Genomic DNA, 27,465 nt, shown 5'->3' on the forward strand with positions numbered 1-27,465 from the left:
GAGCCACACAAACATTAAAAATATGTTTGTCTTTAATGATCCAAGATTCTGCAAGACACACTGATACCCAGAATTGGGTGGAAATACAGCATCTCAGCGGTGCTGCTGACAGCCTGGGGGGAGGGGCTGGATGCTGGCTGGAGACCCCTGAGGTGGAGTCAATTCCAACCTCATGGGGAGCCTCAGTGCCCTCTATCTCCATGGAAACCGGTCTAGCACTGGGATGGGGCCCTAGGGAGCCCGTGTGAGCATCTCTGAGAGGTATTTCCCATTAAAAACAACCACAGGTTCCCTCCCCCACCCAAAGCTACTGCCCAGCTTCCCCCTCAGCCCGCCAAGATAGAGGAAATGGAGTGACCACAAAAGGACAAACAAAAGCAACTGTGCCTCCTGTTGGGGAAAACAAACGAGGGGGGAGGGTGGCAAGGTGGCTGGGGCAAACAGATGCCATGATTGCCAGAGGACTGGGTACAACCCAACCCTGGAGGGCCCTCTGTTACAGCAGGGCCACAACTGTTGGTGCACAGAAAATGGCAGGTCTTCAAGGCTGCTTCCTCCCCTTCCAGAGCTGCCCAAGGTTTGGATCAAAAGGGGTGGGGCCCAGGAAGGCTCTACAACCCCAGGAAGCAGTCAGACCCACCATCAGACAATGCTGCCAGCATCCTGATGTGGTGTCAAGAGATGTGGGGTCCACATGCCTCCCTTCCCGGCCTGCGGGACGGTCAGAGGTTTGGGCTGCGAAGAACTCCCAGGAAGACCAGGACAGGGTAAGGGGAGGAGACAAGAAAATCTTCTCCAACATGGCATCAAAACAGAGCAAGTTCAAAGAAACAAAACCTTGATTTATACAGCAGCTGCTCCTGGCCAGCTCACAACAGTGGGCCTCCTCCCTTTCAGGGTTGGCCCAATAAAAAACTGGGCACAGCAGGGGCATGGCCACCCTCGGGGCAGTGCGCGGAACTCAGAAAAGTGAGTCTACAGGATACAGGAGAGAACGGCAGAGCTAAAGCCCTGCTGACCTCTGACACGTCCTCCACTGGCCCCATGTGTCCTGGGCCCGGACCTCAAACCTGCTGTAGGAGCTGCATCCTTCAGGCTGAGTCCTGACAGGGAAGACAGTTCCCCAGCAGGTCTCTGGGGAGGGAAGTCCAGAAAGTGTCTCAGAAGGAACATGTGTCCTCTGAAGACCCCAACAGAGCTCTTCAGAGGAGCTGGAGAGGAGGCCACCACCCTCTTGGCCAGGCTCAGGGAACAACAGGGCACTCGGCAGGGGTGGGCATCCCTAGGTCCTCAGGCGCTGTGCGTCTGGATGAAGGAGAGGACGTCCTCCTTGGACAGCTTGTCTGGGTCCTGGGGCTTCTGGGAGTCATGCACACGGATGCCATCCCCCCACTCCCAGAAGAGCCGGCCGTAGTAGCAGATGCTGGGGAGGAGAAAGGTCAGAGGGCTGCACCCATGTGGAGCAGGATCGAGAGATCACCACCCACCCTGGCAGCCAGGACTTAGGGGACGGTATTCTTAAAAGGGGGGGGGGGGTTATCAGTGACTCCAGTTGAGGGTCTTCCCTCTAGCTGCCAAATGTACCTAATAGGCCCCACTCCTCCCTGCCTTCCAGAGCAGCTTTTCCCAACACACAGCTTCTGCTGCTGCTAATTTCATCCTACTGGATCCTGTAATTACTGATATTCCTGGTTCATCTGTCTCTGCTGCTCTAATAGAACAGTATTAGTGTGATGACACACTAGCGTCAGTGGCTAATTACAGGCACATTAAGGCTACTAGCTGCTGTCGAAACCTATGACTAACAATCTGGCAAACGGACACTGGGTCCGAGGGCAAAGGTGTGGTTCTCAGCACATTTCCACTCCCAGGCCAGGGTCAGGCTCCTCACACCCAGGACCCCAACCGTCACAGCCGATCCTGGCATCACTCTCCTCTCACCGAGCTCACTGCCCACCCAGTCCCAGCCACACCCTCAAGGGAAGCCCCTGCATGGGCAGCAGTGGGTCTCAGGACCTGGGTGTGCCCCAAGAGGTCGGGCTGGCATCCTGGCAGGAGTATCTGGGGCTGCTGAGGGGGCAGGCCTGGAAGAGGGCTACTTACTGAAATGGAGCAATGGCATCTGCAGGGAGGTCAAAGGTAGAGTTCTTGGTTTTCTTGTTGTAGAAGAACTTCCTCTTGAAGCTTTTGCTGAATCCCATAGTCCAGGGCTCTGACAGGAGGAAAGGGGGAAGAAGCCCAAGAAGGACACAAAATACCCACAGGGAATAGGTCAGGCCACCGTAGGGCATGCCTTCCTCCACTCCCATCCTCCTCTCCCCCAAACAGCAGTGGAGAACAGCCTGTGAGGACACAGCCTTCATCACCAGCCCAAAGGGGCTCCAGGAAGACAAATAAGAGAGTGACTTCTCAACAACCCCATCCCAGCCCCACCAACCTGCCCCCAGGGCAATACCTCTGGGACCCTGGCCGAGGGAGCGAGAGTCTATTAGCCAGAAGGCACTGAGGAAAAGGATTCTACAGGGGAGACAAATGGCCAAGCTTGACTTTCTGGATCTGCTACTGGCCACTGGGAAGGCCCTTTTCCTGCCATGAGGACACCATGCGTGCATATACAAGTTGGGCTCCCCACTCTCCAGTCCCAGCCCCACCCCCAGGACCCACCAAAGAACAGAAGAGGCTCAGGGAATACAGTCCCCCTCAACATCCACTTCAAAGAAATGCCAGCCTGGCTCTGCTCACCTCAGTAGGGAGCCCTCAGCTCCAGTCCGGGTAGGGTCTGGGCCAGTCTCCCTGGCTGCAGGGGGTGGGGGGTGGAGGGAGGTTTAGGGAACAGTTGCTCATCACCCACCATTCACTGTCCTGACGATGTAGAGGCCAGTGGGCACAAAGTGCCGGTCGTCCCGCCCTGTGTAGCTGAGCTTCGGTGTGCCACTGGAGCCCTTGATGATCTTCATTTCCAACCTTGGTTTCCCCAAGTAGGTGTGCAAACAGGAAGTGTGTGTGTGTGTGTGTTTGTGAGAGAGAGAGAGAGAGAAAGAGAGAGAGAGAAAGCCCTAACATTAGTCTCTGGTTAATGTCAAAATCAGCCAACTACAGTACTTTATCTCAGTTCGACATGAGAAACTGAGGCAGACTTGAGTTGCTCCTGGCCACACAGCAAGTGGGAGTGAGTGCGGTGCTGGGTTCAGAACTCAGGCTCTGAACTCCCAACTAAGCAATGGAGGCAGGGGGCTGACACACACCCCTGCTACGTTGCTGCTGTTGGCAGGGTGTCAGGGTGATGCTGGTAAGGGTAAGATCGGAGACCACGAGTGCCACTGGGCCTTCAGCTCATCACCCATGGCATCCGTGTGGCCACTAAAGAGTTAACTCAGGAGCACTGAGACCCAGCCCAGCTCCAGTGGCCACAGAGGCACACCCAGGATGAGACCCACAGATCTGAGCACCCTGCACACCACTAAGAATACGAGGAAGCAGTTACGCCCCCGCTACCCCTCCAGGCTCAATCTCTCTGTCAGCACCCGGAGCTAGGATTTACAGTGTTTCAGGCAGCTTGCGGCTCTGCCCCTCGCAGGGACAATCCTAACTGTTACAGCATCAACGAGCCCATATTTCTGCCTAACGTATTTCTGCCTGACGCACACCCGCCCTGCTCCCCTCCTGACAGGGTGCTGAATCAGCTCTCAGCCGGGGGCCCTTGGCTGCTGTGAAGCCACGCAGGCAAAGGAGATGGGGGTAGAGGCAGCCAACCAGGGCAACTCACCACCACGCCCCCAACCCATCGCCACAGAAAAATAGAGAACGAATCCTGGACACTGCTGCACCCCCACCCCAACTTCAAATCCTGAGCTACCCTGGTTGAGTCACTCACCTGACAAAAATCTTCTCCATCTCCTCTAGCCTGTACACCTCCTTCACCCTGTGGATGGACAGACAGAGAGGTGACATAGGCTTCCTGGGAGGACACTTGTCTGGACAGCAGCTAGTAGGCAGGAGGCTGCGCCTGTCCCCACCTTCTGCGTCAGGCCCTGCACCACCCAACCCACCAAGAATGAGGGCCCCCAGCCCGGCACTGCTGTCCTACCCAGACAAGCCCTAGGTTTCAGAGCTGCCAAACACCCCCTGGAGCCTGCCCCAGGGCAACTGGGGAGTACAGCTATGGTTAAGGGAGTCAGGCGGGAGAGAGAGGAAGGTCTGGCAGATGAAGATGTCCCTGTCAGCATTCCCACCCCAGGTGACAGTCACTATCACTAGAGGCCAAAACACCAAGGGCCAGGCTCTTGCCCAGCTCTATCTACATGGATTTTGGGCCTTCTTGTAGCAGAATGACTTCCAAATTGTCCTAACAGGCCTGTTACCATTAGGGGTAAGGAGACGAACAGAATGCAGGGCTCCTGTTTGATGCCCAGCCCTCCACTTCTGGAAACCCCTGAACACACCTTTGGAACCATTACTGGGTAAGGTGCCCAGGGACAAAGCAACCAGAACACAAGCAACAGAGGCAGGGCCCCTGGAAGCTGCTTCTCAGAACCTGGCAGATGGGACATTTTAAAGCGCAGGAAGAAATTACTTTTAGACTTTTAAAAGACTTCTATAAAGTGCATTCTCACTACTGGATTTAATTCTATGTAAATCTGTATAAAAAGAATAATGAAAATGATTTTGGTAAAAGTGTAAATAGATGCCTGTCTCTAGTCACATGAAGCCCCAAAGATAATAACCTCAGCCCAGCCTGGAAAATTCTGTTTTCCATCCGTCTGCTCCCTGAGACTGTTCTCATCCTCCTCTTCTCCCTCAGGGCCTGGAACTTTCACACTACCTCACATGGCAACAAACCATGGCCTTCCTTCCATACACGAAGGATGCCATTACCTCAAACCACGCTTCTCTTTTTCATGTTCAAAAATTCCCATCCCCTCAGCACCCTTTCCTTACCGGAAACAAGTGAAAAGGCCAGGAGTGACATGCTAATGATACTCAAGCGTGAAGGTGTGGCTCACGAGGTGTGCTAGTGCTCTCAGAAGCAGGCGTCTTAGATGAGGACCCCTTAACCCTGAGGAGGCATCGCTCCTGTGCACACTGGCCCACTGTGACAGGCAGGACTTGGGGGATACTCTGGGGCAAAGGAGTCACCTACCAGCACCCCCAAGCAAATCACTCATCAATGGCAGTCTGACCTCCAATGCCAGCCTGGCCTTGTCTCCTGTACTGGGTACCCCCACCCCTCACAGGACAAAGAGGCAGGCACTGGCCAGAAAGAAGCAATGGGGAAGGAGGATCTGGGGGGAAAGGTGATACTCTCACCTGATGGGATTCATGTCAGGCCGACTGGGCTTGGAAACAGCTTTCACAAATTTCTCAGCAAGCTGAATTCTACAATCCAAAAACAAAGTCTCTCAGAGGCAAGTACTGGTACCTCTACCAGCACCCCCGCCCCCAGGGAATTTTCATGGCACCAGTGGGAGTACACTCCTGAATCTGCAGCAAAACTGCTCCAAGAGGCAGCACTCATGTCCCCCAGGAAGCCCACCCTTGCCCTTCTCCGCTGATGTCTTCATACATGCCCTCTCCCCATCTCTGGATTCTGACCTCTAATTTCAATACATCTTGGTTGGGTTTCTGAGTTGTAACTTCGGCTGTGCTCGGTCACTCCACCAGAACCTCAAGTATCATCTTTATTGTATATGTCTGCTCCTTCACCCCAAACCAGATACCACAGTACAGCTACTCAGATGAACCAACTTAGGAGTGACTTTGGCACCATGGCGGTGTAAGACGTCTCTTCTTTTTGTACCCCCTTTTAAACAACTGATTAGGCATCCATCCACGAACAAAAGTACCTCTGTGGGAGTTATAGGATCCAGATGAACTGACTTAAGTGGAAGCACCAAGCACAGAACACATTCTTCAGAGAAGACCCTCCCTCTTCCCCATAAGGTCACTCTCTCGCTCACCCTTAAAACAAACATCACCTCTGATCTGAACAGCTGACGCAAAATGGAATGTGCTGGCGTCTATGAAATCAAGGCCCAAGCCCTGCTAAACAGAAGTGCCAATACCAATTTCTCACCCTGCCCTGGGAACCAGCTAGTGGGTAAAGAGGGAAACTCTAAGGATGTTCTTAAGCAGAGAAAGCCTGGGTGAGGGGCCAAGGCACAGAGGCTGCTTCCATAGAGCTGCCCTGGCCCACCCACCCCGCCCTCCCCCAGGGCCCAGGTCAGACCGTTGGTTAAAGTGCTGCTCCCGCACGTCACTGCCATTCAGCACGAGGACATCGAGGATGTGGATCGCACTGATCTTCCGCTGGGCCTTCCCCTAAAAGGACAAGTACACTGCCCACCCTGCCAGGCAGTGGCCTGTGGCCCCCTCTGCCCACTGTGGCATGCTGGCCTCCTTTCTACCCACACCCAGGGAAAGGGAAGGGCTCCAGACACAGGATATTTCTCTCGCCTCCCTCCCAGTTGACTCTCAGCACCAGACTGGCCCATGCTTCTGAGCAGACAGGGACCTGAGGTGCTGGGTGATGAGCCCCCTTGAATCTCAAACCCAGTGAGGCTGCCGCCATGGTGTTCCAGCAGGACCTGGCTTCCCACTCTGGCTAAATGTTCCCACTGACTGTTCTGAAAGTTATCTGTATGGCTGTAATACCCAAAGCTCATGGGAGATAATAAGTTGCTTCTTTCCCAAGGGATCCTTGGTCAGTAACAGTCAGCAGCTAAAAAATATGCAGCAGGTTCACCAGGGCCTTTGCTACAGAGACATGATCAAGATTTCCTACACATAAAGAGACTGTAGTTCTTCCTACCCAAATATACCGTGGCTTAGAGCAACTATTCGAGGAGGAGGAATAATTACAGAGTCTTCACCAGGCCCTGGGCCCTGTCAGGTACCACATGAGATGTAACCCAGTTAACTCAGGGGGTTGTGGGGGCGAAGGGCCAGGCTCAGCTGTGCCCCAGTTCCCTAGATGGCAAAGCCATAACACGTGAGCAGAACCACCTCTGACCTCCCCTTTCAGCTCATGGACAATCTCCACAGAGAGCAGAGTGTCCCTGGGTAGCTCTGTCTTCAGGTCCAGCTTGACCCAGCGGTCTGACTGGCGGCCATCCCACGTGTAGATCTGAGACTTCTATGGGCAGAGAGAAAGGGCCAGGTCAGGCAGACACAGAGATTGAGCGGTGAGAGGCCCAGTTCTCAAAAGGGCTTTAAGTTGGTGGGACAAGCTCATGGGACTGGGAAATACCAGAAGAAAAGATCTAGAAGAGATTAGTCAGTTATACTTCATACACTTTAATGACAGTGTCGTCCTCCACTGCCTCAGTGGAAGAGGAGAGTTCTGACTCTGTCCCACTGGGAGGGAACAGGCTCAGGGCACCATTCAAGAGGCCCGAGTCCGTGATCAGAGGCCCTCAAGAAAGATCCAGCTTGGTGTATGTCTGAAGTGGGTTTGGTGAAGGGTCCAGAAAACAGAGCAGAGAGAGAAAGTAAAAAGAGAAAAAGATAAAGTGTGAGAGGGCACAGAGAAATTAAGTGAGGAAGAAGAGAGAAAACTCTACAGAAAGACAAGTCAAGCGTGGAAAGAGAAAGCGATGAGGACTTTATCCAACTAAGATACAGAACTGCCAAGGCTTTCCCTCACCTCATTTTAGGCTCCAAAGGCACCAGAATAAGGATAGATGGTGTCTCTGCAAGACAGGGGATGACATGGGGGTGGTGGTGGTGTTGCAAAGAAATGGCTGCATGGGCTCAAGCTAGCTTAGCCTGCTGACCATCCTGCTGGCCTAGGAAGCTCCACATCAGAAGAAAAGAGGACATTCCCTTGAGCAATGGACAGGTGAGTAAACAAATACATGAATAAGTGAAACAGGAAAGAATGAATGAATGATACTTGGCTAATTCAGAGGAAGAAAGGAAGTGAAGTTTCAAGAAGTACCTTCCCTGGGGTCAAAGCTCCAGCTCCTTGGTGCCAAGAGAACGCGCACCAAGTGTGGCAGGCGCTGTCCAGATTCCCACAGACAGAGAGCAAGGTTCTGCCACCCAAGCTGGGTAGGAAGCCAGCTGCAGACTTACCCCCAGGCCGATGAGGAACTTCTGCTCACTGCCAGACACCATGCAGCGGTAGTCGAGCACTGGGCGGATCTTCTCCAGGGTTTTGGAAGTAAGCAGCGTGGGCTTATAGCTGAAGATGTCAATCTCAGTGCCCTGCAGCCCCGGGTCAGAGAAAACACGGCTGGGTTGGGGGAAGGGACAGGCGCTCAGTACGGGTGCCTGGGGGGTGGGGGTGGGGCAGGGGGTTAGGGCAGGCTGGGAGAGGGGAAGCACAGGAAGCACTTGCTCTCTGAAACACTCCCCCTGCTCTACCTAACCATGCACTAACTGGGATCTAATTCTGTTTGCTTGGAGTGTTCCTTTAGGACCTATTACGAGAGGCTGGGAAAGGAAAGAACACCAAGTCCCCGAGTACAGATCGATTTACCAGAGCTATAAGGAAATGTCACCAGAATATAAAAGCCTCCCCTTCAATAAAACTGAAGGCAAAGACTCGAAAGCAGTTGGTTTGAAAGCAGCTAAGTGATCTCTCCACCCATTTAGAAAAATTTACACATGCTATTTTTTTGAGGCCATCTTGAACCTCATTCTCTAGTCCCTGACCCTACAAAATGAGCACAACGGCCCATAATCTGGGCCAGATTTAAATGAAGCCCAGGGAAAAGCTGGAAGTCAGGTGGTAGGAAAACACAGGGCAGAAGAATTCCAAGGACCACTCACCAGAAACAGAACAGGGGGCCTAGGTTTAGGCCAGCTCCACTGTGGAGCTCTCCTGGCAGCCTTCCTGGGCCTCTGACCAGCTCCCCAGCCTAAGATCATCCCACACGTCATGTCTCCCCTGCAGGTACATCTCAGGGGACCCTAAACTTGCCAGGGAGTGAGAGCCAGCACCACCCTTTGGGCAGCAGGAATGCTGAACACAACATATCTCAGGCCAAGACTCTTCAGGCAGCCTGATGGGCTCTCAGGGAATACACCACCCTACACCAGAAGTTCCCACCTGTAGTGGCCTCAGCCCAGCCCCTTGGAGCCCATGTGGTACCTGCACAAGCCCTCTAGAGGCCAGGCATCTGGGGGTCTCAATGATACCACATCTAATTAGGCCTAACTTTTTATATTCACCAGATACCAAGCTTACCTGGATTAGCTCGAAGAACTTAGATTTTGGGTCTGTGGAAGAAGGAGCAACTCGAGCCTGGTCTGGGATCTAAAATAAGATAGCAAAGAGCTTTGGCTTTCAAATGCACTTTTGACCAAGGCTGTGTGTGAGTCTATGCAGGCAAGGGCATAGGCACAGACTGGGCAAGAGGAAATGGCATACAACAAAGGAAGCTGGAAAAAGAGAGGTGGCTAATCCAGTCCCTGCTCCCTTTCAGGCCCTGTGGTAGCACATCCCAAAGGCCACTTACCTTTGTCTGGGGCTCTCTGTGGTCAGTGTCGCTACCCAGGGCCACCAGCAGGAAAATGAGGCCTGTTCACCCACCACCCTTGTCCTTTCTGACCAGCCTGTAGGGCTAAACGAGCAGTGAAAGGGCCAAGGAGGTTACTCCTGACAATGCTGAGACGTCCACCTCTGGAGTGCTGTGAGGGTAGGCACACTTTTGCATTAGGGGCTTGGGGGCTGGACCCTAAAGTGACTGATTGGGAGTCAGTCCCATTCTTCTCTAAAGCTTCCCTGCCCTGGACCAAAAATGGGATGAGGAGACACTCACCCCCCAAAGCCTGAGGCACTCTTTCCGGATCTCTGCCTGCCGAGGCTCACTCAGGGTCCTGAGAAAATGAAGCCAGTGAGTGACTAAAACCTCCAAGAGATACAAAGAGTGTGCCTCCTGCGCACCCATCAAAACCCCAGAGAGGAAGTCCGTGTGAATGAAAGTACGCATGCTCGCACGAGGCCAAGCTGCCAACACCAGGGTGCTTATAAGACTCACACGGCTCTGCCTCTTGGAGATGGGAGCTCAGATTACACAAAATGAGATGACCTCCTTGTCCCACCACAAAAGGGAAGGGAGGAGACCACCCTCCTGACCACCCTCGATGTCAGAGTCCCCACACACCCTTCTTCCAATTACCCGTCGGCACATGCTGGCTCCTCCTCTGACACAGGTCACACTTAGTCCATCCCGGTGAATGTCACCACGCCCCAGAAAATGAATTAGCTTATGCTCACCCCTACCAAAGGTTCTCCTTGACCAGTCCTACCTCTCCTCTCTTGATCACTCTTTACTCTGTGTCCCCTGAATATTATATATTCTGCACATACTATGTCACTCTACATCCTCTGATGTAGAGTTGTTAACAACTCTTCCTGTATCCTTTTCCTGGGTTACTCTTATCTGTCCAAAGACAGCATAAGTCTTTGAGGGCAAGGTTCATGCCATTTGCTTCTCTGGCATCCTTCAGAGACTACAGCAAAGTACGAGATAAAAAAGTAGGTATTTTTAAATGTTTGTAGACATAAAATAAACAAAGAGCTCAGGAGGAGAAACAAAACATAAAGATCTTCCCTTGTAATAGGTGAATTCTGGAAAGGGGCAACACTCACGTGTCTTGAACAAAGGCATGGATTTTGGCCAGAGCTTTGATCTGCAGACTACAATGGCTAGAAGAAAAAGGTGATTTTTATCTCAGAAGTATTACCAAAAAAGACAGCCAACAGACATCAGCACAGAGAATTTTAGCCAGAGCAGTGGTCATCTATGTTTGAGGGAGGGGCCAGAGAGTCAAAAGAGAACCCCCTTGACCACACCCTTAAGGTACAGTTACATGGGGCCTGCTGAGTCAAACCCTCCAAACACTCAGATCCCAAGTCCAACTAAAATGAAGGTTCTGATCTCATCCTTAAAATTTTCAAAGCAGTAGTGAACTGATTCTTTTCTTTTTTAATTTTTTTTTTCTTTTTGGCCACAGCATGGCTCACAGGATCTTAGTTCCCTGACCAAGGACTGAAACTGCGCCCCTGTAATGGAAGCGCAGAATCCTAACCACTGGACCACCAGGGAATTCCCTGAACTGATTCTAAATAAAAAAACAACAGAGCCCAGACCTAGTTCAACTACATACTAAACTGATTTACCTGCACTCACAGCCACCCCTTCTACTTTAGTCTCTATGACTCTTTTGGACACAACATCTGCCTTTTAATTTAAAAAGTGAGACGTAATAAAGCAAGAAAATGTGACCCACTGACGAGAAGGAAAACAGTCCGACAGAACAAGACCCAGAGATAATACAAATGTTGGAATTACCAGACAGGACCTTTAAAATAACTGCGAAAAACATGTTAAAGGGCCTAGTGGAAAAGATATAACATGTGTAAAAAGATGGAGAATACTGGTAGAGATATAAAAACTATATTTTCAAAAAGCAAATAAAAACTCTAGAAATGAAAAATATATTAGTGATAAATGGTTTTATTTATTTTACTGAAGTATAGCTGATTTATATTATTATGCTAGTTGCAGATGTACAACACAGTGATTCAAAATTTTTATATATTATACTCTAAAGTTATTATAAAATATTGGCTATATATCCTTGTAGCTTATATATTTTATACATAGTAGTTTGACCCTCTTAATCCCCTACCCCATCTTCCCCTCCCCTCCTCCCTCTCTCCACTTGTAACCACTAGTTTGTTCTCTAAATTTGTGAGTCCATTTGTTTTATTATTCATTCATTTATTTTTTAGTCTCCACATATAAGTGATAACATACAGTATTTGTCTTTCTCTGTCTGACTGGTTTTACTAAGGTCCATCACTCTAGGTCCATCTACACTGTTGCAAATGCCAGAATTTCATTCTTTTTTTTATGACTAATATTATATTGTGTGTGTGTGTCTGTGTGTATCTATATATATCACATTTTCTTTATCCATTCATCTGTTGATGGACACATAGTTTGCTTCCATATCTTGGCTATTGCAAATAAAGCTATGAACACTGGGATGTAATCTTTTCAAATCAGTGTTTTTATTTTCTTCGTATATATACCCAGGAGTGGAACTGCTGGATCACATACTGGATCAGTTTTTTTAGGAACTGTTTTCCACAGTTAGCGGCACCAATTTACATTCCCACCAACAGTGTACTGGGGTTTCCTTTTCTTCACATCCTCACCAACATTTGTCATTTGTAGACATTTTGACAATGGCCATTCTGACAAGTGCAAGGTGATCTCATTTGATTTGCATTTCTCTGATTATTAGTGATGTTGAGCATCTTTTCATATGCCTATTGGCCATCTGTATGTCTTCCTTGGAAAAATGTCTATTCAGGTCTTCTGCACATTTTTTTAATCGAGTTGTTTGTTTTCCTTGATATTGAGTTATATGAACTGTTTATATAGTTTGGATATTAACCCTTTATCAGTCATATCATTTGCAAATATTTTCTCCCATTCAGTACGTTGCCTTTTCATTTTGTCGATTTCCTCTGCTGTGTAAAAGCTTTTAATTAGGTCCCATGTCTTTATTTTTGTCTCCTTTGCCTTTGGGCCTGATGCCCTCCCCCTGCACAAAATTTCTAAACTTTATGTCAAAGGGTGTTCTGCCCTTGTTTTCTAGTTTTATAGTTTCCAGTTTTACATTTAGGTTTTTAATTCATTTCGAGTTTATTTTTGTATGTAGTGTGAGAAAATGTTCTAATTTCATTTTCTTACATGTAGATGACCAGTTTTCCTGGCACCACTTACTGAAGAGATTGTCTTTTCTCCACTGTATATTCTTGTCCATTTTTGCTTCCCTTGCCATAGATTAACTGACAAAATACAAAGGGAAAATCTAGAAAGCAGTCAGAGGAGAAAGGACACATAGAGAAAAACAGTGATAAGAATAATTGCTGACTTCACATCAAGAACAAGAAAGGCAGAGAACGATGGAACAATATTTTAAAGTGCTAAAAGAAAAACGCCTCAAATTCTAAATGCAATGAAAATATCCTTCGAAAGAGAAATAAATACATTTTCAAAAGATAAAAGCTGAAGGAATTACTCTCTAACAGACTTGCACTAAAAAATTAATTCTAAAAGAAATTCTTTAGGCTGAAAGGAAATATTCCATTTGTGTATATGCCACATTTTTTTTTTTTATCCATTCATTTGTCAATAGACATTTAGATTGTTTCCAAATCTTGGTTATTATGAATAGTGCTGCAGTGAACATGGTAGGGGGCTCATAAATACTCAAAAGTAGAACTGCTGGATCATATGGTAGTTCTGGTTTTTTTCTTGCTTTATTGCACTGACTAGTTCCTCCAGTATGATGCTGAAAACAGACATCTTTGCCTTATTCTTGATTTTAAGTATAAAGTGTTTAACTATTAAGTATGATATTAGCTGTAGGTAGGTTTTTTGTAGATGTCCTTTATCAGACTGACAAAGTTTCCTTATAGTCCTAATTTGCTGAGAGTTTTTAATCATGCATGGGTGTTTGATTTTGTCAAATACTCTTTCTGTGTCTATGAAAATTATTATATTATTTTTCTTTATTACTTTAACACAGTAGAGTACAATGAATGATTTTCAAAAAGCATATAAACGTTGCATTTTTAGATAAACTCAAGTTGGCCATGAGTATGACTCTTATATATTGCTAAATTTGATTTACTAATATTTTATTAAGGATTTCTGTGTCTATTTTCATGAGGGGTAATTAATCTATAAATCTGTAGTCTTTTGAAGTTTGTGTCTTGTTTAAATATATATATATTTAATGCTATACATTTCCCTTTATTAATCCCTTTTTAATTCCTTTAAATAGATATATACACACATAAAGGAATATATATATATTTATTCATCTGTCAATAGACATTAAAAGGCATACGAATTGGAAAGGAAAGCATAAAATTACTTATTTGCAAAAGACATGGTTATATATGTAAAAAATCTTAAGGAATCTACAAAACCACTAGAACTTATTAAGTAAATTAAGCATTTACACAAAATACGTAGTCAATATACAAAAATCAATTGTATTTCCATATACTAGCAATGACCAATTAGAAAAGGAAATTTTTAAAATACCATTTACAATAGCATCCAAACCCATAAAATTCTTAGAAATAAATTTAACCAAAGATGTATAACACCCCTATACTGAAAAAACTATAAAACTGCTGAGAGACATTAAAGAACCTAAATAAACGGTTATTTTTTGGTTCATGTGTGGGGAAATTCAATATTGTTAAGATGTCAATTCTTCCCAAAATGACCTATAAATTTAATGTAATCTCCATCAAAACTACAGCAGGCCCACTGTAGAAGCTGACAAGCTGATTCTAAAATTTATATGGAAATGCAAAACAAACAAAAAACAACTAGATTAGCCAATACAATCTTGAAAAAGAAGAACAAAGATTGAGAACATACACTAACTGATCTAAGATGATTTTTTTCAAGGTATAATCATCAAGAGAATATAACAAAGGACAGACAGATTAGTGGAACAAAACAGAGTACCCTGGATAAAATCACACATACAGTCAAATAATTTTCAACAAGGGTGCCAAAGCAATTAAATGGGAAAAGGAAAAGTATTTTCAACAAATGGTGCTAGAACTGGATATTTATAAGGAAAAAAAGAACTTCAGTCACTATATCACATCATATACAAAAATTAATTTCAGATGGACTATGGACCTAAACATATAAGCTAAAACTATAAAACTTCTAGATGAAAACAGGAGAATATTTTCATGACTTCTTACTGTAAGTGAAAATTTTTTAGAAAACAAAAATCACCAACAAAAAGAAAAAATTGATAAACTTGATTTCAGCATCAAAATTTAAAACTCTAGGCAATCAAACGGAAAAGGAAGAAGTAAAATGATCTCAGTTCACAGATGACATGATCTTTTATGCAAAAAATCCTGAAGATTCCACAAAGAAACTGTTATAATAATCAAATTTCAGCCAACTTGCAGCATACAAAATCAACAGGCAAAAATCAGTCACATTTCTATACACTAACAATGAACAATCTGAAAATGAAATTAACAACTCTACAACAGCATCAAAAAGAATAAAATACTGAGGGATAAATTAAATCAAGTCAGGGAAAGACCTGTACACTGAAAGCTACATAACACTGCTGAAAGAAATGAGAAGAGACATAAATAAATGGAAGGGCACGCTGTGTTCATGAACTGGAAGCCTTAACAATGTTAACATGACAATACCACCTGAAGCAATCTACAGATTCAATGCAATCCCTACCCAGATCCCAACGGCAGTTTTTGCAGAAACAGAAAAACCCATCCTTAAAATCATATGGAAACTCAGAGGACCGCAAATAGCCAAAACAATACTGCAAATGAAGAACAAAGCTGGGGGCTTCATATATCCTGATTTCATAAATACTCACTACAACACCACAGTAAAACAGTGTGGTACTGGCATCAAGACCAATGGAACAGAGGAGAGAGATCAAAAATAAAGCCTCACATACATGATCAAATGATTTTCAACAAGTGTGCCAAGACCATTCCATGAAGAATGGAGTCTTTTCAACAAATGGTGCTGGGAAAACTGGATATCCACCTGCAAAAGAACGAAGTTATTAGACCCTTACTTTACACCATCTACAAAAATCAACTCAAAATGAATCAAAGACCTAAACATAAGAGCTAAAGCCACAAAACTCTCAGAAGAAAACACAGGGAAAAGCTTCATGACACTGGATTTAGCAATGGATTTCTTGAATGACACCAGAAGCACAGGCAATAAAAGAAAAAACAGATAAACTGGACTACATCAAAATTTAAAACCTCTGTACATCAAAGGACACAATCAATACAGTAAAAAAAACAACCTACAGAATGCAAGAAAATATTTTCAAATCATGTATCTGATTAAGGGATTAATACCCAGAACATATAAAGAACTCCTATAACTCAACAATAAAAATCAAACCAATTTAAAAATGGGCAAAGGGAGGCGTGGCCAAGATGACGGAGTAGGAAGACCCTGAGCTCACCTCGTTGCATAGGACACCAAAATTACAACTATTTACAGAGCAACTATCTATGAGAACAACCTGAAGACTAGCAGAAAAGATTTTCCAGACACAAAGCAAAAACCACGAGATGGGTAAGAGGAGCAGAGATATGGTATAGTCAAGACCCACACACCTGTGTAGGTAACTCACAAATGGAAGGATAATCACAATTGCAGAGGCTCTCCCCAAGGACTCAGGCATCCAAGCCCTGGATTGGACTCCTCAGCCCAAGAGCTTTGCACCAGGAAGACAAGCCCCATAAAGTCTGGCTTTGAAGGCCAGCGAGAAGAGAGCTGGAGGGCTGTAGGAGACACAGATACTGCTCTTGAAGGGCACATGCAAATTCTCACATACTCCCAAGTCCTAACGCTCAGGCAGTAATTTTAAAGGAGCCTGGGTGAGACCCACTTGCTGATCTTAGAGTGCCTCCTAGAGAGACAGGAAGCCACTGGGATTCCTCCTGGTGACATAGATGCATGCTGAGAGCTGCCATTTTGAGGGAGCTTATTCTACCATGAGGAGGACACTGGTGTGAGCAAGTGCCATTTTGGCATCCTCCTTCTACCTCTTAGTGCTGGGGGCTTACCCACTCACCAACAGGCTAGCACCAGTCCTGAGACCCCCAGCTCCTCTGAGAGCTACCTCAGGACTCAGCCCCATCCACATGAGCAGCCAGCACCAGCCAGCCCCTGGGCCCCACAGCCATCACCCTAGGATCAGGCCCCACCCACCAGTGGATGAGCACCAGCACCAGGACCCTCCTGGGGGCAGTCAGGCAGTCAGCCATAATGGGACCCAATCCCACCTACCAGCAAGCTGGCAACTACCACAAAAGGCAGGGCCTGGCAGCCAACTGGGTCGGGGGCCAGCCCCACCTAACAGCACACCCACAACAGTCGACCCCGCCACAAAGAAGGGTCCGTGCAGTCCACACCCCTAGAGCCCATAGCTCTGGTAACCAGAGAGGAGTGTATTGCTGGGCCCCATTGGACATCTTGTATACAAGGCCACTTCTCCAAGATCGGGAAATGCAACCAACCTACCTAATACACAGAAATAAACACAGAGAATTAGGCATATATCCCAAATGAAGGCATGAGACAAAACCCCAGAAGAACTAAGCAAGGTGGAGATGAGCAATCTACCCAATCAAGAGTTCAAGGTAATGACCATAAGGAAGCTTAATGAATTTGGTGAATGGATGAACATGGTGAGAAGTTTAACAGAGAGTTAGAAAATATAAAGAAGAATCCAACAGAGCGAAGAATATAATAACTTAAGTAAAAAATACACTAGAAGGAATCAACAGCAGATTAGATGATACAGAGAAACAGATCAGTGAAATGGAAGACAGAATAGTATAAATCACACAAGCAACAGACATCCACGAAACACAGAAAGTCCAGGAAACACAGAGACTCCCAAATAAGATGAACCCAAAGAGGTCAATACCAAGATACACTGTAATTAAAATGGCAAAAATTAAAAGGTAAAGAGAGAATCTTAAAAGCTCCAAGAGAAGGGCAACTAGTTCCATACATGGGAACTCCCATAAGATTGTCAGCTGACTTTTCAACATAAACTTTGCAGACCAGAAAGGAGTGGCACAATATATTCAAAGTGATGAAAGGGAAAAAAGTCTACAACCAAGAATACTCTACTTTGCAAGACTATCATTCAGATTTGAAGGAGAGATAAAGATTTTTACCAACAAGCAAAAGCTGAGAGAGTTCAGCAACATTAAACCAGCTTTAAAACAAATGTTAAAGGGACTTCTCAAAGCAGAAAAGAAAAGGCCACTATAAATATGAAAACTACAAAAGGAAAAATCCCATTGGTAAAGGCAGATATACAGTAAAGTTAGTAAACTGGCCACTTATAAAGCTAGCAGGAGGGACTTCCCTGATGGCACAGTGGTTAAGACTCTGTGCTCCCAACGCAGGGGGGCCTGGGTTCGATCCCTGGTCGGAAGTTATCAATCCCACATGCATGCTGCAACTAAGAGTTCGAATGCCACAATAAGGAGCCGGCAAACCGCAACTAAGGAGCCAACCTGCTGCAACTAAGGAGCATGCCTGCTGCAACTAAGACCCAGCACAACCAAATAAATAAATAATATAAATAAATAAACAAAGCTAGTAGGGAGGGTTAAAGTCAAAAATGGTAAAATAATTGATATCCGCAATAAGTAAAACGATACACAAACAGAAGCATATAAGATATGATGTCAAAACATTAAACGTGGGAGGGGGAAGAGGGAAGTACAAATGCAAGGTTTTTAGAATGCATTCAAAGCTAAGAGATCATCAACTTAATCACATATATATAGATTGTTACATATTAATCTCATAGTAACCACAAACCAAAACCTATTATAAATATACATAGAAAAAAGAGAAAGGAATCCAAACATAACACTAAAGACAGTCATCAAATCACAAGGTAAGAGAACAAAAGAAAAAGAACCAAAAATAACTGCAAAAGCAACCAGAAAACAGTGAACAAAATGGCAATAAGTACATACCTATCAATAATTACTTTAAATGCAAATGAACTGAATGCTCCAATCAAAAGACATGCAGTAGCTGAATGGATAAAAAAACAAGACTCACATATATGCTTCCTGTAAGACTCACTTCAGATCTGAAGACACACAGAGACTGAATGTGAGAGGATGGAAAAGACATTCCATGCAAATGGAAACTAAAAGAAAGCTAGGGTAGCTATACCTGTATCAGATGAAATAGACTTTAAAACAAACACTGTAACAAGAGACATAAGGACATTACACAATGGGATCAATCCAACAAGAAGATATAACAATTATAAATATAAATGTATACAACATAGGAGCACCTAAATACATAAAGCAAATACTAACAAACATAAAGGGAAATATTGACAATAACACAATAATAGTAGGGGACTTTAGCACCCCACTTACATCAATGGACAGATCATCTAGACAGAAAATCAATAAGGAAACACTGGCCTTAAATAACACATTAGACCAGACTGACTCAATAGAGATATATACATAGATATAAAGATATAGAACATTCCATCCAAAAGCAGTACAATACACATTATTTTCAAGTACACATGGAACATTCTCAGGGTAGATCACATGCTAGGCCACAAACCAAGTCTCAATAAATTAATAAAGACTGAAATCATACCAAACATCATTTCCAACCACAAGGTATGAAACTGAAAATCAACTACAAAATACACAAACACTTGGAAGCTAAACAGTGTGCTACTAAACAACTAATGGGTCACTGAAGAAATCAAAGAGGAAATTAAAACACACCTAGAGACAAATGAAAATGGAAACACAATGATCCAAAAATCTGTGGGACACAGCAAAAGCAGATCAAGGGGGAAATTTATAGCAATACAAGCCTATCTCAGGAAACAAGAAAAATATCAAACAATCTAACCATACACCTCCTTTATGAACTAGAGAAAGAAAAAGAAACAAAACCCAAAGTTAGTAGAAGAAATAATAAAGATTACAGCAGAAAGAAACGAAATAGAGACAAGAAAACAATAGAAAAGATCAATGAAACTAAAAGCTGGTCTTTGAAAAGCTAAACAAAATTGATAAACTTTTAGCCAAATTCATCAAGAAAAAAAGAGAGGCTCCAGATAAATAAAATCAGAAATGAAAGAGAAGTCACAGAAATACAAAGGAAATAAAAAAGTACAATTATATGGACAACCTAGGAGAAATGAATAAATTGCTAGAAACATACAACTTCTTAAGACTGAATTAAGAAGAAATAGAATCCACTGATAGATGAATGGATAAGGAAGATATGGTGTGTGTATATATATACACACATACACACACAATGGAGTATTAGTCATTAAAAAGAATGAAATAATACCATTTCCAGCAACATGAATGGGCCTAGAGATTACCATACTGACTGAAGTAAGTCAGAAAGACAAATACCATATGATATCACTTATATGTGGAATCTACAATGACACAGGGCTTCCTACGTCATGCAATGGTTAAGAATCTGTCTGCTAATGCAGGGACACGGGTTCAATCCCTGCTCCAGGAAGATCCCACATGCCGTGGAGGAGCTAAGCCCATGTGCCACAACTATTGATCCTGTGCTTTAGAGCCCGTGAGCCACAACTATTGAGCCCACGTCCCGCAACTACTGAAGCCCATGTGCCTAGAGCCTGTGGTCTGCAACAACAGAAGCCACGGCAATGAGGAGCCCACGCACCACGAGGAGCAGCCCCTAGTCACTGAAACTAGAGAAAGCCCGTGTGCAGCAACGAAGACCCAACACAGCCAACATATTAACAAAGCAAAAATTTTTTAAAATAAAATATGATACAAATGAACATATCTACGAAACAAAAACAGACTCACAGAGAACAGACCTGTGGTTGCTGGAGGGGGGAGGGGGAGGGAAGGATTGGGAGTTTGCAATTAGCAGATGCAAACTATTATATATAGGATGGATAAACAACAAGGTCCTACTGTATAGCACAGGGAACTATATTCAATATCTTATGATAAACCATAATGGAAAAGAATATGAAAAAGAATGTATATATGTATAACTGAGTCACTTTGCTGTACAGCAGAAATTAAACACAACACTGTAAATCAACTACACTTCAATAAATTTTTTTAAAAAAGAAGTAATAGACAAGGCAGAAATAGAGACATAGATGTAGAGAACAAACATATGGACACCAAAGGAGGAAAGCAAGGGGCTTGGGGGGGGGAATGAATTGGGAGATTGGGATTGCCATATATACAATAATAAGAAAAGAAAATCAAATTGTACACTTTAAATATATGCAGTTTATTGTATGTCAATTATATCTCAATAAAAGTTCTTAAAGAAAAAAAAGAATAGAAAATATGAACAGAGTGCTCACCAACGATAAAACTTAATCAGTAAAAACAAACAAACAAAACCTCCCAACAAACAAAAGTCCAGGACCAGACAGCTTCACAGGTGAATTCTAACAAACATTTAAAGAATAGTTAACACCTATCTTTCTCAAACTACTCTGAAAAACTGAAGAGAAAGGTATGCTTCTGAACTCATTCTACTAGGCCAGCATCACCCTGCTATCAAAACCAAAGACACCAAAAAAAAAAGAAAGAAAATTACAGGCCAAATATTACTGATAAACACAGATGTACAAATCAACAAAATATTAGCAACTAAACTCAACAATACTTTAAAAAGATTTATGCACCATGATCAAGTGGAATTCATCCCAGGGATGCAAGGATGGTTAAATATCTGCAAATCAATCAACATAATACACCACATCAACAAACTGAATAAAAATCGTATGATCATCTCAGTAGATACAAAAAAGAGCTTTTGACAAAATTCAACATCTATTTATGACCAAAAAACAAAACAAAACAAAACAACTCTCAATAAAGTTGGTAGAGAGAACATATCTCAACATAACAAAAGCCATATATGACAAACCTACAGCCAACATCATACCCAACAGTGAAAAGATGTAAATCTTTCCTCTAGATCATGAACAAGACAAGAATGCCCACTCTCACCACTTTTATTCAGCACTGTATTGGAAGTCCCAGCCACAGAATCAGACAAGAAAAAGAAATAAAAGGTATCCAAATTGGAAAGAAGTAAAACTGTTACTGTTTGCAGATTACATGATACTATATATAGAAAACCTTACAGATGCCACCAAAAAACTATTAGAATAAATGAATTCAGTGAAGTTGTAGGATACAAAATTAATATACTGAAATCTGTTGCATTTCTATACACTAACAACAAACTATCAGAAAGAAAAATTAATGAAACAATACCATTTACAACTGCATCAAAAAAATAAAATACCTACAAATAAATCTAACCAAGGAGGTAAAACACCTATACTCAGAAAACTAAAAGACACTGATTCATTCAAGAAACTGAAGATTTAAAAAAAAAAAAAAAAGGAAAGATATACTGTGCTCATGGATTGGAAGAATATTGTTAAAATGACCATACTACCCAAGGCAATCTACAGAGTCAATGCAATCCCTATCAAAACACCAATGGCATTTTATACAGAACTAGAACAAGTTCTAAAATTTGTGTGAAACCATAAAAGACCCCAAATAGCCAAAATAATCATTAGAAGAACAAAGCTGGAGGTGTCACACTCCCTAATTTCAAACTAGGGAAGTATGGGCAATTAATCTATGACAATGGAGGTAAGAATATACCATGGGGAAAAGACAGCCTCTTCAATAAAGGGTGTTGGGAAAACTGGATATCTACACGCAAAAGAATCAAACTGGCTTACTTTCTCACTCCATTTACAAAAAAAAAAAATCCCTCAAAATGGATTAAAGATTTAAATATAAGTAAGACTTGAAACCATAAACCTTTCAGAAGAAAACACAGGCATTATGCTCTTTGACATCAGTCTCAGCAATTTTTTTTAATATGTCTCCTTAGGCAAGGGAAACAAAAACAAAAACAAAAATAAACAAATGACACTACATCAAAAGCTAAAAAGCTTTTGCACAGCAAAGGAGACTATCAACAAAACAAAAAGGCAGCCTACTAAATGGGAGAGAGATACCTGCAAACAATATATCTGATATGGGGTTATAATCCAAAATATACAAAGAACTCATACAACTCAACATCAAAAAAAAAGCCAAATAGGGGCTTCCTAGGTGGCACAGTGGTTAAGAATCCACCTGCCAATGCAGGGGACACGGGTTCGATCCCTGCTCCAGGAAGATCCCACATGCCTCTGAGCAACTAAGCCCGTGTGCCACAACTATTGAGCCTGCACTTTAGAGCCCATGAGCCACAACTATTGAGCCCATGTGCTGCAACTACTGATGCCCATGTGCCTAGAGCCCGAGCTCCACAACATGAGAAGCCATGGCAATGAGGAGCCCGCGCACCACAACAAAGAGTAGCTCCTACTCATCGCAACTAAAGAAAGCCCGCGCACATCAAAAAAAACCCAACACAGCCAATAAAATAAATTAAAACAAAACAAACAAACAAACAGGATTTCCCTGGTGGTAAGGTGGTTAAGACTCTGCTCTCCCAATGCAGGGGGCCCAGGTTTGATTCCTGGTCAGGGAACTAAGATCCCATATATCGCAACTAAGCCCACTCACCACAACTATTGAGCCCATGCACTGCAACCACTGAGCCTGCGGGCCACAACTAGAGAAGCCCACATGCCACAACAAAGACCCAGTACAACCAAAATAAATAAATAAATAAATAAACAACTTTTTAAAAAAGTATTGCTATTAAAAAAAAACACCTATATGAAAGGATAAAGAAGATGTGATATATACATACATACATAATGGAAAATTACTCAGCTATAAAAAAAGAACTATATTCAATATCTTGTAATAAACTATAATGGAAAAGAATCTGAAAAATAAAACATTTTATATATATATATAAAACTGATCACTTTGCTGTACACTAAAAACACAACACTGTAAGTCAAATACACTTCAATTTAAAAAAAAAAACACCTGATTAAAAATGGGCAGAGGATCTGAATAGGCATTTTTCTGTGGAAGACATACAGATGGACAACAGACACATGAACAGATGTTCTACATCACTAACCATAACAAAAATGCAAATCAAAACCAGGAGATATCACCTCCACCTGCCAGAATAGCTATTATCAAAAAGACAACAAAAAAACAAGTGTTGGTGAGGATATGGAGAAAAAGGAACACTCATGCACTGTTGGTAGGCATGTAAATTGGTACAGCCATTATGGAAAACAGGGTAGAGGTTCCTCAAAAAATTAAAAACAGAACTACCATACAATCTAGCAATTCCACTTCTGGCTATTTTTCTGAAGAAAACAAAAACACTAATTTAAAAAGATATGTGCACCCCTATGTTCACTGCAGTATTATTTACAATAGCCAGTATACAAAAGCAACCTACCTAAGTGTCCACTGATAGATGAATAAAGAAGATGTGGTACATATACACAAAGGACTATTACTCAGACATAAAAAAGAATGAAATCTTGTCATCTGCAATACCTTGGATAGACCGAGAGAGTGTTATTCTAAGTAAAATAAGTCAGAGAAAGATAAATACTGTATGACCTCACTTATATGTGGAATCTAAAAAACAAAACAAATGAACAAACATAACAAAACAGAAACAAGACTCACAGATATAGAGAACAAACTGGTGGCTGCCAGAGGGGAGGGAAGTGGGAGGGGAATGAGTGAAATCAGAGAGGGAGATTAAGAGGTACAAACTCCCAGTTAAAAAAGCAGTCACAAGGATGTAACGTACGGCACAAGGATTATAGTCAATAATATCGTAACTTTTTATGGTGACAGACCGTAACTAGACTCTGGTGAACATTCTGTAATGTATAAAAATATCAAATCTCTATATTGTACACCTAAAACTAATATGATATTGTAAGTCAATTATACTTCAATAAAAAAATAAATAAAATTTTTAAAATAAAATAAAAATGGGCAAAGGATTTGAATAGACATTTCTCCAAAGAAGATATACAAGCAGCCAATTCGCACATGAAAACATACTCAACATCATTAGTCATTAGGGAAATGCAAACCAAAACTACAATGAGATACTAGTTCAGACCCACTAGGATGGCTATTATGAAGAAAAAGTTAAAAATAACAGTGTTGGTGAAGATGTGGAGAAATTAGAACCCTGGTGCATTGCTGGTCGGAATGTAAAATGGTGCAGCAATTCCACTTCCAGAGGTATACCCAGACAAAAGGAAAGCAGGGACACAAACAGTTACTTTGCATACTGATGTTCATAGCAGTATTATTCTCAACAGCTAAAATGTGGGGAAAACCTAAATGGCCGTCAACAGCTGAATGAATAAACAAAATGTGGTATGTACATATAATGAATTACTTAGCCTTAAAAAAGAAATGAAATCCTGACACGCTGTAACATGATGAATCTTGAGAACATTATGCTTAGTGAAATAGCCAGACACAAAAGGACAGATATTGTATGAATGCACTAACATGAGGTACCTGCAATAAGCAAATTCACAGAGATAGAAAATAATAGAGGGTACCAATGGCTGGGGATAAAGGGAATGGGAGTTATTGTTTCACAGGTACAGAGTTTCTACTTTGGATGATTAAACAGTTCTGGAAATGTATCGTGATGATGGTTGCACAACAATGTGAACGTACTTAATGCCACTGAATTATACATTTTAAAAAGGGTTAAAATGATAAATTTTATGTTATGTATATTTTACAATTAAAAAAAGGACTCTTGGGCTTCCCTGGTGGTGCAGTGGTTAAGAATCCGCCTGCCAATGCAGGGGACATGAGTTCGATCCCTGGGCCAGGAAGATCCCACGTGCCTCGGAGCAACTAAGCCCGTGTGCCAAAACTACTGAGCCTGTGCTCTAGAGCCCGTGAGCCACAACTACTGAGCCCATGTGCCGCAACTACTGAAGCCTGTATGCCTAGAGCTGGTGCTCCGCAATGAACAGCAACGAAGACCCAATGCAGCCAAAGATAAAATAAATAATGAAATAAATCTTTAAAAAAAAAAAAGGACTCAAAAAAATTTAACTTCTGCTTATCAAAAGACACCATTAAGAAAATGAATAGGCAAACCACAGATTGGGGAAAAATATTCACAACACACCAGACTTGTATTCAGAATATATAAATTATTCCTACAACTTAATGAAAACACAAATCAATTCACAGCGTTGCTTAAACATTCTGTGCAATTGGGAGCATTGAGAAGTCCAGTTTTGCTGTGCATCTGCAAACACCCATATCAGATGGGAGCAAGGCTTAACAAAAAGAAGTCCAGAAATGTTACAAAGCCTTGGTTTTGCTGATTCTATGCTGGTCCCAGGCCTGTTTCCTCATCTACAACGTGCTGAAACTCAGTATCTGCTCCACCTTGGTGCCTAGCCTTACATCAAGATGAGAGAGCTTACGTGGCAGTACCATGGAAAGTTAAAAGACTGAGAGATGATGGATAAGATGGATAAAGACTTCCTCTCCTTCTATGTTTCTCTAGGGACACCTATACATTCAAACTTATCGGGGAGACTTGGGATTGCACTCTTAGAAATGACCTTTCCAACACCTGTCTGGCCCCCTAAGAAAGCATTTCTATTGATTCACTGCTACTATACAATTCTCCAACCTACCTCAGAAAACTGTTCAATGAGGCTTGCCCACTTAGAAAGCTGAGCCAACTGTTACAACTTTAAATTATCACCACTAACAGGGAGTGGGGGAAAACAAGTAATGAAGGTTAAAAATAAAAACAAACAACAACAAAAACCAGCATTCACATGGCCCATTTTAGGAACTCATGGACTAGCAAAAGCTTTGGTACCAGAAACTTCCAAAGCATGCTATATACTGGCTTTCCAGCCATCTCTTGCTTCCAACCAGGGGACTTCACAGGGCAACAAACTATGGTGGCCTTTTACAAATGGAAACAATTAAAGGGAAATTACTGCTTCCTCCGAGGACACAGAACACAGAACGAGTCTGCTCTCTGCCAGGTTTCACTATCACACTCAGGCTCCCATGGGCAGGGCTATGCCAGCTAGGCTCCCACTGGCCACCCTTATGACAGGGCATGAGAGCAGGAAGAAAGTCCTCAAGGTACCCAAACTCCCAGGAAGCCCTGAAACGAGCAGACCAATCCCAGTTACCAATTTTTCACAGCTGACAAAGTGATACACCAAGAGCCAGTCATTCAGTTCTTTATTCTCTGGTCTCTCTTACTATGCCAATGGTGCCAGCAAAAAGCAAATACAAAAACAAAGAAAAAACCACATCAGTTTACTTACCTCTCATTGGACCGTATCATGTAGTCAGTAAATTCATGGTCTCCCTTGATCACCTCCAAGGGGACCACAAGGTTGACGTCGGAATCAGTGTTCCGCAGCTGGTTGAGCTTAATATTGACTGAGAAGAGGTAATCCCGCACATCATCTATGCCCACCTTCAGGCCCTTGCACACCACATACCTGGCAGGAGATACCCTGTCACTCCACTGAACAAGGGTTTCCCTCGCACATTTCCTCTTCCCCAATCCCCTTGCTGAGTCACGAAGCTCTTGCCTACACACAAAGAACAGCACAAACTGTGTGCTGCAAAGTTCACCTCAAATCCCTTCTTTTTATGTTGGGCTGTATTTCTACTCACTATGGCAGTTGTTACCAAATGCCCTGTGCCAGGCTGGCTGCATCACTATCACCTGGGAAGTCTGTTAAAATAAAGACAATCGGACTCTCCAGGGATGGGGCCCAGAAATCTGTGTTTTTAACAAGCCACCTAGCAATTCAGATTGGCTGCATCTTCTCTCACATTGCACACGGGCACTGTGTGCCTCTGGTTGG

At 43.2% G+C, this 27,465-nt stretch overlaps 1 protein-coding gene across 3 annotated transcripts in view; it reads right to left on the reverse strand.

Moving 5' to 3' along the window:
• Positions 1-14: 14 nt before the first annotated feature.
• The window catches only part of CMTR1 (cap methyltransferase 1), a 55,218-nt gene continuing 27,767 nt past the window's right edge, over positions 15-27,465 (reverse strand). The window contains exons 13-24 of one of the 3 annotated variants that reach the window (XM_057698906.1): positions 26,914-27,093; positions 10,598-10,654; positions 9,765-9,822; positions 9,191-9,259; positions 8,074-8,205; positions 7,010-7,132; positions 6,227-6,318; positions 5,308-5,376; positions 3,875-3,922; positions 2,852-2,964; positions 2,104-2,212; positions 15-1,423 (exon numbers count right to left, since the gene is read on the reverse strand). In XM_057698906.1, coding sequence (XP_057554889.1) covers positions 1,291-1,423; positions 2,104-2,212; positions 2,852-2,964; positions 3,875-3,922; positions 5,308-5,376; positions 6,227-6,318; positions 7,010-7,132; positions 8,074-8,205; positions 9,191-9,259; positions 9,765-9,822; positions 10,598-10,654; positions 26,914-27,093 — 1,183 coding nt within the window. In that variant the 3' untranslated portion in view covers positions 15-1,290. Of the gene's footprint in view, positions 1,424-2,103; positions 2,213-2,851; positions 2,965-3,874; positions 3,923-5,307; positions 5,377-6,226; positions 6,319-7,002; positions 7,133-8,073; positions 8,272-9,190; positions 9,260-9,764; positions 9,823-10,597; positions 10,655-26,913; positions 27,094-27,465 lie in introns of those variants that run through there. The other 2 variants (XM_057698905.1, XR_009047977.1) reach the window with 2 other exon arrangements.

Source organism: Hippopotamus amphibius, chromosome 11, assembly GCF_030028045.1.
Source record: "Hippopotamus amphibius kiboko isolate mHipAmp2 chromosome 11, mHipAmp2.hap2, whole genome shotgun sequence".
NCBI classification, from domain to species: domain Eukaryota; kingdom Metazoa; phylum Chordata; class Mammalia; order Artiodactyla; family Hippopotamidae; genus Hippopotamus; species Hippopotamus amphibius.